Raw genomic sequence first — 13,729 nt, 5'->3', positions numbered from 1 at the left:
AATAAAGTCAACCAAAATATACTAGTAATCTATCTATGTCAGAAAACAGATTTTATACAGATACTATCAACATATTTGTCCCACTAACTGATTTATCATTTTTGATATTAACAAGGTCAACCAAAATATACTAGAAATCTGATTAATTCAAAAAAAGAGGATTTTTATTGACAGTGTCAGTATATTTGCAACACTAATTTTAAAATCTAAAAGAAACAAATTGATGCAGAAAAACAGTTTCAAGGATTTTTTTACCAGAAGTTGAAACAAATGATACAAAGAACTAAAGTTCACAGAACTAAATATAAAAAGTGCAACATTTTACACACACTTTTACTAGTCATGTGAACCTTAACAATATTAACCACAACAGTTGCTCTTCTGTTCAATCGGCTGCCCTTTGATCTGAACTGTGCTCTTGTCACCCGTTGGCTGGTTACCCATTCTACAAATCCAAACAATCAAAATAATATTAAAAACTCCAAAACTGCACCTTAAAATTCAAAAAACCTTACTTTTTCTTTATCTCAGCAGCCATTGTCAAGAAAGCCTGTTCCACATTTACCGAGTCCTTCGCACTGGTCTCAAGAAACGGGATCCCGAGCTCATCTGCAAACGCCTGCAAGTCAACAAGGGTTAAATGGCAATTTTGACCAATCGGTTGACCAAAACATTACAATATTGTTGCGTCATTACCTTAGCGGTTTGTGTGTCAACCACCTTGTTCTCAACTAGATCACATTTGTTTCCAACAAGAAGCTTGCAGACCGATTCATTTGCATATCTATCAATTTCACTCAGCCATTGCTTCACATTGTTGAAGCTCTCCATCTCAGTCACATCATACACGATCTAAAACATATTTTTTAAAAATCACTAAATTCAGTGTTTTATCGATACGATTACTCAAATATGATTGAAAAAACAACAAGTCTTACAATTATTCCATGTGCTCCTCTGTAGTAACTGCTAGTTATCGTCCTAAACCGCTCCTGACCAGCAGTATCCCACTGCACCAACATAAACATGTTATAATGTTATATTTATAAAAAGTAAAAAACTAACAAGAAGATGCTATATTGCTATAATCTTTTGCATAAATTATCAAATAAAAATGTTTTATGTGTACTCACTATCTGCAGCTTGATCGTCTTCCCGTCCTGCTCAACGGTCCTGATTTTCTGCATTATCGATATACAAATTAGAACGACACAAACTACAAACAAGCCTCAATGTAATAATGTTAACATAAACTCACAAAATCAACTCCAATTGTGCTTATGTAACTGTCCACATAAGAATCATCCTGTAAGTTATACAAACCACAAAAGGCAAATCAAACATTTTACCTCTACTTCAAAATTACAGCAATCAAATTAATTAATATAATGCCCTAAATGATTGCACAAAAATCAATTAATATATATATGATGTGTAGATAATATATCAGTGTAGAAAACGTACAGCGAATCGGAGAAGAAGGCATGATTTACCGACGGAAGAGTCTCCGATGAGCAGGAGTTTGAACAGATAATCGCTGCAATTATTAAATAAATAAAAAGAATATTAGATTATATTATAGTGAAATCGGACGGAAATTGTAGATGGAAACTGACTATTCGTTGCTCATTGTTGTTGCCGTTGCTGGTGTCGGTGGATGATTAATTGATTAGAGTGAGGTTTTATTATTAGACTTCATAGTCAAAAAGAAAAGACGGAGACGACGGGTCACATTTTCTTATTTCCAATTATACCCTTTTCCATTTTACATTATATTTTTTAAATCGTGTTACATTAATTCAAAGCTACTCTTTGAATAAGCAGGGCCGACTCAACGTCATCGGATGCCTAAAACTAACTAAAATGTTGAGGCCTTTTTATTTTTTTTTCTTTATGCGTATAGCGCTTGAGAGTATACAAGAATTATAGAATATGGATGATATGTCGTGATAATGTATATGAAGCAATCATCCTTAGCTTGTGCCACATCATTGAGTTACTAATATTAAAAGAACTCTACTTTCAAAATCTCATAATACATAACTCTTATTTAAGATGGAGGCCCTATAAATCTAGAAGCCTAAAGCTATTGTCTCATTTAGCTTACCCACGAGACGGCCCTGTGAATAAGCTTATTGTTACGGTTTATTCGAGACAATCGTCAATCTTCCAAGAACACAAGAGAAGAGAAGAAAATAGACCCAAAATAATAATTCTTCCTTATTCTTTTTCTTAAACAAAGATTACAATATATAGGAAAACAAAGACATAAAAATAGAAAAAGATAAAACAATAAGGAAACATAATTTGACTACAATAAGAAACTAAATAAGAGATAAATTTAAATAATAATAATATAATAAGATCGTATCACTTATGTTCAAAGATTTTTTTTAAAACACACAGGTTATTAGACGGCTTATGGCTTCTACGCTCGAACATAATTTCCGAACTTCTACTACGAGAGTGGGGATTTCTTGACAGCCAAGCAACGTTTGTAGGAAATGAGGACCGGGTTGGTGATGGAGAGAACGAGATTGAAAGTGAAAGCTCTTAACTAATCACCTATGGCCGAATAGCCTAGTTTCAAGGCCCGCTGCGGATCGTCAAGGATATTGGTAGCTGAAGAAACACTAACCGAACCCCGGGCAGATTACTGGTAACCTGGGGGTTAGATAGATGTTTCCCACGAGGGGTTAGACCCTGAGAAGATGGTTCTTCTGATAACCTGCAAAACAGACACCGTGAGCTTGTCACTGAGAAGGGGGGGGTTCCTCCTTGTGACCACCCTCCGGCGTGAGAATCAGACTAGATTGCTCTTTAAATATAAATGTATATTAAGAGATTGCTAGAGCAGATATCAGGTATAATATGATGATAATAGATAAGATGAGATGGTCATACCATTTGGGGTATTTATAGCAGAAGGTAGGTTTCCAAGGAGGTGTGGCCGGCTGCAACAGTGTTCCTGTTCCACCAACAGTGGCCTACGCACGTGCCCTGCTGGTAGTTGGTGGGTAGGCAGCGGCTGATAGTGACCAGGCCTGCTGTGTACTATTCCTTTTCCACCAACTGCCGGCTACGCACGTGGTATGGCAGTAGTTGGTGAGTAGGCAGCGGCTAATAGTGACACAGTACAGGAGCATGCTGCTCGCCATACTGTGTCAGTAAGCTGTCGTATCTTTAGTCAGATCTTTTTCCCATACCTCGTCAGGTACAGTACAGAAGATCTTCCTGTATCGTACGGACTGGCTTATTTGGGCGGGAGTATTCCCCCTCCCGCCCTTGTGCGGGATAGTTCCCGGCTTTGCTCATTCCTTCAGGTGACACTGAGTGATTGAGAGCTAAGTGCCTTGTGCGTGTAGCCTTGCTGCGCGGGTGGCCTTCCCTGATGGCTTGTATCCGAGGCTGCGGGGACAGGCGGAGTCCTTCACCATCGGGAGGCATTTCCTGCGGGACCAGCTTGCGTACTGCGCGTAAGGACGTCACGTCTCTGAGCATGGTTGGTCCTGCGTATCCAGTTGGTTTCTGCGCAGACGTTCCTCTTCAAGGTGAGTCTTGCGGGTCCAACTGGGCTCTGCTGGGACCTACCTCTTCAAGTCCCCCCAGTCCAATGTTCTTCTCATGAGTGTTTAATAAAGTGAGGTGAACTTTTGGACTTAAGCAAAGGGTTTTTGAAAAGGGTTTTTTAAGGTTTTCCATGGGGATTCCTCCCGCGGAAGTCCTTGTCACTTGCAGAAATTCCCGAGTTTCCTGCTTGGTCTTTGGGTATGATGCGGGTAGGCTGTAACCTCCTCGCAAGTCAGGAGCGTTGAGTCCCACTTGTGTGGATTCTCCGTGAGGTTTTGGTAGTTTTGAACATAGTGATCAATTATGTTAAAACCACCAATTCCATCCTGGAGCTTCAAACAACGTAGTTCTCGACGTTCCCGCTATGCGGGGATGTTATTTCCGTTTACGCAAGCATTGCCCAGAAGATCCTTCTTGGTTTCAATTCCCAGCGGAGCGCTAGGTATGTGAAAGGTTTTGCCTTAACACTGTACCTGCGCTCGTCTTACGGTTACTTTACTTCCAAGGTATTCCTGGCGTCAATTCCCTGCGGGTGCTAGGTATGTGAAGGGTTTTGCCTTTACACTGTACCCGCACCCGTCTTATAGTTACTTGGTTGCCGAGGAATACTTGGCTTCAATTCCCCGCGGGTGCTAGGTATGTGAAGGGTTTTGCCTTAACACTGTACCCGCAGCCGTCTTACGGTTACTTGTTCGCCAAGGTTTTCTTGGCTTCAATTCCCTGCGGGTGCTAGGTATGTGAAGGGTTTTGCCTTAACACTGTACCCGCAGCCGTCTTACGGTTACTTGTTCGCCAAGGTTTACTTGGCTTCAATTCCCTGCGGGTGCTAGGTATGTGAAGGGTTTTGCCTTAACACTGTACCCGCAGCCGTCTTACGGTTACTTGTTCGCCAAGGTTTACTTGGCTTCAATTCCCTGCGGGTGCTAGGTATGTGAAGGGTTTTGCCTTAACACTGTACCCGCAGCCGTCTTACGGTTACTTGTTCGCCAAGGTTTACTTGGCTTCAATTCCCTGCGGGTGCTAGGCATGTGAAGGGTTTTGCCTTAACACTGTACCCGCAGCCGTCTTACGGTTACTTGTTCGCCAAGGTAAGGGGTATTTTCCCGCCTACTTTTTGATCTTTTTGAATTTTGAATTTTGAGATTCGAAGAGTTGGTGGAAAGAAGAACAGTCCAAAACTCTGAAACGTCGTGCGACGGTTTCTTCTGACTGTGTCAGATCGTGCAGGAAGTTATGGTGACGTGACAGTACATGGTCATTCCAGACGCTTTTACAGGCGCGTGGGCGCGATTTTTCAGGCGCGTGGCCGCGAAATTAATGGTATGCGTCCTGTCAACAGCTGTTGCCAGCCTGCCTTTTGCCACGTGTCATAGTTTCATTGCACCTTCGTTTTATCTCTCTTCCGCATTAATTTCATCGCATTAATTGCGATTAGTATATAAAGGGGTAGAGGGCTCTTTGTAATTCACACTTTCACTCTTCTCTTCATCTCTTAAGCGATTTCCGGCGAATACTCCCCTTTTCAGGCAAGCATTCTCCCGAAATCGTTTTCTTCTTTTCTTCACAAGATGTCTTCACGTGATCTCGAGTCTACAGCCGATGACAAGAGTACTGCTGGCGAGTGCCAGTGTGCTCTGCCCGGCGATCTGTACCGGTATGTTGTCAGGAAGTTCATGCTCGATCCTCTCGAGCCTGAGTTTCCTGAACCCCATCAGACCGTGTACGATGCCCCCAGAGGCAAGATCGGGGTTTATGCAGCATTCTTTGTCTATGGGAATCTTAGGTTCCCATTGACAAAGTTTGTTTACCGTGTCCTGGAGAGGCACGGTGTTCATTTGACCGAGTTGCACCCCATGGCGATCGCCAAGATTCGCCACTTCGAGTGGGTGTGCCGGATTTTGGGCATCGAGCCCCATGTTGACCGCCTGATGACCTTCTATACTTGGAGGTGCATCCAGGGGTGGTATACCCTGACGACCCGTATCAAGGGTTTGAAGATTTGCGCGACCGAGCGCAGTCTCCGCGCGTGGAAGCGGGAGTTCTTCTTTATTTCCGCTCGCGCCATTCCCCTTGCCATGAAGTTTAAGAATGGGCAAGCTCTCCCAGGCCTTCACGCCTCCAACTACCAGGAGGCGGAATGGTTCTCAAAGATATCTCGGATCCAATCTCCAGTTTACCGGTTTGCGGAATCCGGGATGGTTATGTTGGGGATGAGCCGGGTGTGGAAGGCGGCGGACGCGCAAAAGGTTCCGATCGTCCTCGAATACGGTTCGAACTCTGTTCCTTACGGTATGCTTTCTTTCCTTTTGTTGAATTTGAATTTCTTCTAACTTTTTTCCCTGTATATTTCAGAGGGGAACGACTTGCAGTCGCTCCTTAACCCGCGGGAGGCTGACGGTCCCGCACGGATGGGTACTCGAGCTCTGGACGAGAACGAGTTGCCCATCCTCGAACAAACTGCGGATCGGTTCGTGGAGGTCTATCCGCTAGGCCATGAGATCCTTAGCGCCAGGCGGCCAGGTAAGGCGCTCTTCAACCCTCGACCCCTCAATGTTGAAACCTCTGCTGGAATTCCTCTAATCGTCTGTTCTGATGAGGAATCCGCAGATGGTCCTCCGTTGGTGCGGAAGAAGAAGGCTGCCGGCGGAAAGGGAAAGGAGAAGGTGGCCTCCACTGACGATCCGGTGCCTCTGTCTGACTCGGAGACTGAGAGCGAAGAGGTGGCGGGGAATCCCGGTGTTGAAAAGACCACTGCTCCGGAAGTTGCGGCAGTCACCTCCGGAGAGCCCAAGAAGACGACGGTGACCGGCGCAAAGAGGCCGGCTCCATCGGGTCCGTCCCCGCCTCTCCGTACTTTTAGGCTCAAGAAAACCCGTAAGTACAACTTTAGCTTTTATCTTCATAGTTTAATATCGTTTTAACACTTGTCTTCTTTACGCAGGCGTGGATGTTGACGCATTCCAGGGTGGAGCGCAGGGGAGTACCTCCCCTCCAATGACGGTAGGCCCGGTCAGCCTACCTGAGGCGACGACCCAGGCGGCTGCGTCTGCGCCTGTTTCCACTGGTTCAGTTGCTCACTCCGTTGAGCCGACTGTTCCAGTTGTGATGACGTCACCGCCGGCTGTGAGTGCGATTTTTACAGCATCCTTCACCGAGCCGGCGGTAAGTTTTGCTGCGGATGCTACCATGCCCCCGCCATCGGCAACAACGGCCGATCCATCAGGTACGCATGGGACTTCTCGCCGATCTCTGCTACCTTCCCATCTGCCTGACCTCTTGGATGGATTTCCCTTGGGTTCAGGTGATGGGTTCGGCGGCTATCGGCCTGTAATTGACCCTACAGGTGCGTAGGGTTCTTTTGGACTATTTTATATATATATTCTTTATCATCTTTTCTTAACTGCTTTGTGTTCTTTGCAGTGTCGGATTCCAATGAAGTGTATGTTCCACGATGGAACATACGCCGAGGAACAACCCTTCGAACCCCTGTGGAGTGCGTGGACTGGGCTCGTCACGCTGCTCCCAGTGGTGCGTTGGGGGAAGCCATGGCTAGCTACCAGGAGGGTAGGCTTAGCAATGAGCTTCGGGTTCTCCTGGCCCGGATGCAGCCGCGCGTCGAGTTGCTTTGTCGTGAAAACGACAAGTTAAAAGCAGCTCGCGCTAAAGAAGTAGCTCAGGCGCGTGCTATCCGGGAGGAGAACCAAAAACTTTCCGCAGCGGCTGTGGATAAGGAGAAGGCCTTCAAGGCCCTTGAGGTTGAAGTTCAGGCTCGACTCGAGGCCCGTTCCAAGGCTGCCCAAGCTGTTAATGAACAGCTTCGGCTGGCTAAGGAAACTGCGAGGAACGCAACCGAGAGGGCCACCAAGGCTGAAGCTGTTGCTGAGCCTCTACGCGTGGAGAATGAAGAGCTTAAAGCAAAATTAGAGGCTCTCCAGCAGGCTCATGATGCCTTGGCGATGGAGGATGCTAAGAAGCTTCAAGAAATCCTGGACCAGAGGGGGGTGCTTGACCATACCGAGCGTAAGCTAAAGGGCGTCGAAGAGGCTGCGGCTAAAGAGGTGTTGCTTGCCAACCTCAACAAGAGTGAAGCCGATCGCGCCCGTAACGAAGCTCAAGCTGCCCTCCAAGAAGCTCTGGCTGCCAAGGAATGGCTTCTTCGAGAAGCGTTGTCTCAGGTAAGTCTAACTTCATGTCTTCACGCTTTTCCTTATAAATAGAAAAGGTTCTGACACTTGTATTTTTCTTTGTAGGTTGTGCATCGGGTCTTCTCAGAGACATCTTACGACGATGCTATGAGCGCAGCCCTCAACGCTTCTCACGAGGATGGGGAAAAGGTCGGCTTCCTGCTTGGTCTAGGGTTCGTTGAGAAAGGCGTCCCGCCATCCAACTTCCCTTTGTACAATGTAGATACTGAAGCCATATATGACCAAGCAGTAAATCAATACGCCGCTTTCCCGCATCCGGTGGTGGAGAAGGTGAATGAAATTGCTGCTGCTGATGATGGGCTAGCTATCCTTAAGGCTTTCCTTGAACTGCCACGTTCTACTGATGGGGCTGGTCCAAGTGGAAGTGGCCCTGAAGCCTGATCCTGAAGATCCCTTCCCGCTGCTAGGATAGATTTAGCTTGTATAGATTTCTTTTCTTGTAGGCGGGTAGTTACCCGGCCATTCTTGTAATGAATACTTATGAAATATAAATCTTTGTGCGGGTAAGACCGCTACTTTCGTTGGGTTCCTTGCTTTGTAAACGTTGTATGACTTGCATACTTTAGTTTAAATTAGCAATTTTCCAAGTGTTTAGAATAAGTTAACCTTTGAACGTAGTAGACAGGTGTGAAGTTTTGCTTCCTCTTCCGTGATTGTGCGGGTAGGGCCGTCACTTGCACGTAGTAGGATGGCTAAACTTTACCATCTGACCTGCGTGTAGGTTTTCCTCATCTTTTGCGGATAAGTTAACCTTTGAACGTGGTAGATGTGAAGTTTTGCTTCCTCTTCCGTGATTGTGCGGGTAGGACCGTCACTTGCACGTAGTAGGATGGCTAAACTTTACCATCTGACCTGCGTGTAGGTTTTCCTCATCTTTTGCGGATAAGTTAACCTTTGAACGTGGTAGATGTGAAGTTTTGCTTCCTCTTCCGTGATTGTGCGGGTAGGACCGTCACTTGCACGTAGTAGGATGGCTAAACTTTACCATCTGACCTGCGTGTAGGTTTTCCTCATCCTTTGTTAGAAATTGTCTTGAACCGTTCGACGCGCGTCTGTCAATAGGTTAGTGTTCAGTTCCCTTTTTCATGATTCATGCGGATAGACCGGCACTTTCATTTAATGGGAGAACTGAACTTTTCCCCTTCGACTGACCCGCGTGAAGGTTTGTCGTTTTTTGGGTTTATGCGGGTTTTGCCGCCTTCCCCACGCAACGACTTTCCACGTATTTATGCGGTGAAAACCGGCATATCCGTGTTGATAGTTCATAAAAATGTAAAATCATCAGCGTCAATGTTTTAAGGAGAATCGTTTCCATTAGAAGTGGCTCTTGGCCTTTTCTTTACAAATTTGGAATTGATTTACATGCAAACTGTGTAAATGAGCTCCCTTCCATGTTGTTGGGATGGGAGTGCCATCGAGCCGATACGCACCTGGTTCGGGATCTCGTTCTTTACGCAACATGTAGTCTCCATATTGAAGCTGGAATTCTATTCGTGTTTTCCCCAGCTGGGGTTCTACACGCATCCGCCTGCTCAGCGTTCATTGCGCCACGAGGTGTGCGAGCGTCCCATCTCTGACGAATGCCTCGACCATGTCATTCACGTCTATGCATTCTTCGGTGTTGTGGCCTTTTGTCCTGTGAAATTCACAGTATTTGCTCCGATCAGCATTGTGGCGATGTCGGATTATTTGAGGCTTTGGCCATGGGAGCTCCTCGGTGGCGAATATCTCGGTGACGCTTTTAGTGAGCGGCGTCCATCTGGAGTTCTTATTTGACTGTACGTTATCCCTTCCGCCTAACCGATGCTGCAAGCCAGATGAGGTGTCAAAGTTTACCCTTGACTGCCAAATGCCTAGCTTCCGCTTTTTGTTTAATCGGGCGGTAAGGACGTTCTCTTCCCTTGTTTTCTGGGTGTAGAGGTTTGTGCTATGTGGGAGATCTCTACCCAGTTGCTTTTCCGTTTCCGCAAAGCGTTTAGCTGCTGTCATGATGGCATCCCATGTGGATGGCATGCCATCTTTACCCGTTAAGGTGCGGATGAGCTCTGGGTCGTTCGCGCCCTGGATAAAGGCAGCGCGAACAAGATCTTCGCTAATGTTACCCAGACTTAGCTTCTTCGAGTTGAAGCGAGTGATGAAGTCTAGCAAAGATTCATCTTTTTCTCGAGTGCACTTGAGGATTGTCCATTGCTCCTCGGTATACTTTCTTTGCTGGCTGAAGTGTTGGCTAAACTTCTGATGGAAGTCAGCCCAGTCGTAGATGTTGTTGACCGGAAGACGATCGAACCACGCTCTAGCTGCCCCGACCAGCGTCATTTGGAACATGTAACACCATGTAGGTTCCGTCCAACTACTGACGGTTGCCCCCGCTATGAATCTGTTCAAATGATCATCGGGGTCAGATATACCGTCATATGTGCCTATGTTTGACATTTGTTTGGCACTTTTTGGGGCGATTGCTTCCGCAATGTCCCTTGCAAATTTGGACGTTCCCGCATTTGCAACGTTTGGTCTGAACGTTTTGGAGAAGTCTCGTGGACTTCCACCTGTGCTTTTTGGTTTGAAGGCTTGTCCAAAATGCCTTTTCGGTTGGGATTCCATTTCCTTACGCTTCCCTTTTGCCCTATAGCGAGGGTTCGCGTCGGAGTCGGATTCCTCTGAGTCATTGTCCAAGTAATCTTCGAATTCATCAGCCTGTTGGACGGAACGCAAGCGTTCGTCCAACTCAGCTTGGAATTCCCTCTGACGTGCCTCCGCCCATGCCTTAACTTCATCGAGAGTTTGGCGGGGGAGTCTTCGTTTTTCAAACTGGGTATCGGTGAATCCCAGTGGGCGATCATTTACTGCACTTGCCCCAGCTTGGGTAACTGGGGTAGTGTTCGTAAAATTTACTTCACTTGCCCCGGCTTGGGTAGCCGGGGTAGTGTTTGTAAAAACTGTGTAGCCGGTATTCCCCCCAGTAGCTGGGGTTGTGGTTACCGGAATTTCTCACGTGCCAAGCAACGTTTGTAGGAAATGAGGACCGGGTTGGTGATGGAGAGAACGAGATTGAAAGTGAAAGCTCTTAACTAATCACCTATGGCCGAATAGCCTAGTTTCAAGGCCCGCTGCGGATCGTCAAGGATATTGGTAGCGGTCTGCTACCGATCACCATTAGCTAAGTCACATGACACATGTCAGATCACACAACACATATCTTCTTTGTGGCTTCAGGAATCGTCATGGATTGGGTAGCGACCTGCCACCCTACTGAGTCTCTTGACACGCGTCAAAGTCAATGATTCGTCATTGCACATGTGTCAACACGGGACTGTTTCGTTAGCCATCGCATAACTGTCCACTACTAGTCGAATTTCACTATTTTCATTTTACACCATGAACTATTCTTTATTGATACTGCATATAGGTCCCTAAACATTTGGCATTTTTAGACGGAATATTTTTAGGATGTTACAAATGGACAACTTATGGGTTAGAGTCATAAACTCGATCCATTGTTCCAATCACACGTGAGATGCTATCCTAGTAAAGAGGAGTCTTTGAGCACTTGGAAGTTGGAATAATATTATCCGACTTTAGCATTAATGTTACTTTGTGTCTTTGTTGCTTAAATGCTACTAGGATTGAAAATTGCACATACTTTTGGTTAGATAACTGGATTGGTATAAGCTCCCTAATGAAATAGATTCTCACAACTTTTCAAATTTAAGTATGTGAAGAAGTGTGGTTAGTAAGATACTGCAGGCTAGGGATGACTCTATAGGCTTTGTGTGGGGATATAGATGGTCGTCTTCATGCTCCTTTGAGCCACAATAACTAATCTCCTGATTAGCATGGCTGTCTAGCTGTAATTTTAGACTAAAAGATGATAGGTGGGTTTGAGATGGGGATCCATTTATAGAGTTTAAGGTGATTTGTATTTTAAAAAAAATGTTTAAAGAAGAAGGTTCGGAATGGGAAGGCGTGAATTGGCTGTCGGGAAAGGTAAATTTCTTCATATATTGTGTTTTTTTGAACAAGATGCCGCTAAAGAAGCTTTGATTGACATGGGTGTTAGCATGGATAATATTTGTGTTGGCTACGGTTTGATGGTATAATCAGTTGATCGTATATTAGTGAGGTGTAAAGAGGTAAAAGATATTTGGAAATTGGTTACCAGTTGGTGTAATATTATTGTAATACATGCAAATTCAGTTAGATGGATTCTTAACTATCAAAGTACTTTCTTTTTGGCGAGGCGGCTAAGAAACACTTCAATTCAAGTCTAATGAGTCTTATGGCTCTTATGTGGAAACTTTGGAAGGGTAGAAATGAGAAGTTGCTTAATGGTGTATCCCAAGGCCCGCTTGTCACACCCCAACCTAAGGCGGAAATATCGGGGCGTGAGCTGATTGTCACAGCTCACAAGGTTACTATAATGAAATTATAAAGCGACAACATCTAATTAATTTATTTATTATCAAACAACATTCATATACAACAAAAATAAAGAAAATTACAAATACAAAACCAACTATTATTGTATATGTTTTATCCTAAAGTCATCTCTATGTGAGCTTCAGTTCGATAAGCAATCCAAATCTATAACCTGCAAATGCGTACAAAATATATGTTTGTCAACAACACATGTTGAGTGAGTAGATCACCAGTTTTGACACAAACAAAAATGGTAATAATATATAATGATATAAGTGAATAAAAATAGGCAAAACTGTTATCCGTGAGTATAACCAATTAAACCATAGCACATACATAAACAATCAACCATAAAGAAAGGGCTAAACCGTTGCCATGCGTATGGGCATTGGTTACCAAAAATGAGGTGTCGGTGAAACCATTGCCAATGCGATCGGGCTCCCGCCACTACGACAGTCGTATGATCATACTATAATGAGATTATGTTGGACCTCTCCGAATGCGATTCAAGTAAGCAAGTAAGCAAATAGCAAGTAACATGCAATCATTTAATTGATACACAACACAAATATCATAGTTTGCGTTTGAGAAATAATAAGATAAATAATTTGATAAATGGTACGCAAGTGTCCCAAAAACATTTGAAAACAAGTAAAATAGGGGAGTGATTACTCACCTGATCGGATGAACGAAACACAAATGAGGATGATGAGAAAAGTAAATCTTTCGGGATACACCGACAAGGATTCCTAGTTAAATAATAATAATAATAATAATAATATAATGAATTAATTATAAAAATACAACATGATTTAATATTATGAGTTATTAACAAATGAGATAGCGCGTATAATAGATTTGAGATTTCGATGTTATTTAGGTTATGATGTGATTAGGATGGTTATTGATTAGACGATTGATTCATTCGGTAATTGTTATTATTAGTCTTATTAATTAAAAATCCATCAATAATTACCCACGATAAAATATAATTTAAATATTTAAGATATAAGATATGCTTGTAATGATAAAATCTAAATAAGTAAATAATTAAATATACCAACTAAATAAAAATAATTTAAGTTAAATATACCTTAAATTACTTGAATAAACAAAATACTAATAAATAAATAAATAGATACTCATAATAATAATAATGTCCAAATAAACAAAATATTTTTTGAATCGTTAACTAAACTTTAACAATAAAGTTATATTTAACGTGTTTAATATGTTAGCTATATCATCATTAATCAAAATATAATACATATATATATATATATATAGGGTAGGGTTAATGTAAAAAACAATATTTTTGTGAAAAGAATAAGAATAGATCTAGGCCCTTGGATTTATGATTTAGTGGTTGAGATTTGTAGTTTTTAAATAATTGTATTGTTTCATATTTACATTGTATAGTGTCATATTTAGATGGTTTGTTTTATTTTAAAGCTCTTCTCATACTTCTTACAAAACACTTGTTTTTTATTTGAACTCTTATATATATATATATATATATAGGATTAGTATCATTACAG

The 13,729-nt window shown here is 43.3% G+C and overlaps 1 protein-coding gene across 2 annotated transcripts; it reads right to left on the bottom strand.

The window, feature by feature from the left end:
- Positions 1 to 220: 220 nt before the first annotated feature.
- Positions 221 to 1,698, bottom strand: LOC143631106 (ras-related protein RABD1). 2 transcript variants are annotated; one of them, XM_077099959.1, is made up of 8 exons: positions 1,617 to 1,698; positions 1,465 to 1,537; positions 1,259 to 1,306; positions 1,134 to 1,181; positions 939 to 1,010; positions 697 to 852; positions 516 to 619; positions 221 to 445 (listed from the first exon to the last, which is right to left on the bottom strand). In XM_077099959.1, exons 1-8 carry the CDS (start codon positions 1,628 to 1,630, stop codon positions 361 to 363), a joined length of 600 nt encoding a protein of 199 aa, XP_076956074.1. In that variant the 5' UTR covers positions 1,631 to 1,698; the 3' UTR covers positions 221 to 360. The 2 variants fall into 2 exon arrangements, with proteins under 2 accessions (XP_076956074.1, XP_076956079.1); XM_077099964.1 differs by having other exon boundaries at positions 721 to 852.
- Between the last annotated feature and the right edge of the window lie 12,031 nt (positions 1,699 to 13,729).

Source organism: Bidens hawaiensis, unplaced genomic scaffold (assembly GCF_021521415.1).
Source record: "Bidens hawaiensis isolate Kalapana, Puna unplaced genomic scaffold, B.hawaiensis_p1.1 tig00000512_1, whole genome shotgun sequence".
NCBI classification, from domain to species: Eukaryota; Viridiplantae; Streptophyta; class Magnoliopsida; order Asterales; family Asteraceae; genus Bidens; species Bidens hawaiensis.
Note: the sequence above shows the minus strand (reverse complement) of the source record. Positions and strands in the feature narration are given on the sequence as shown.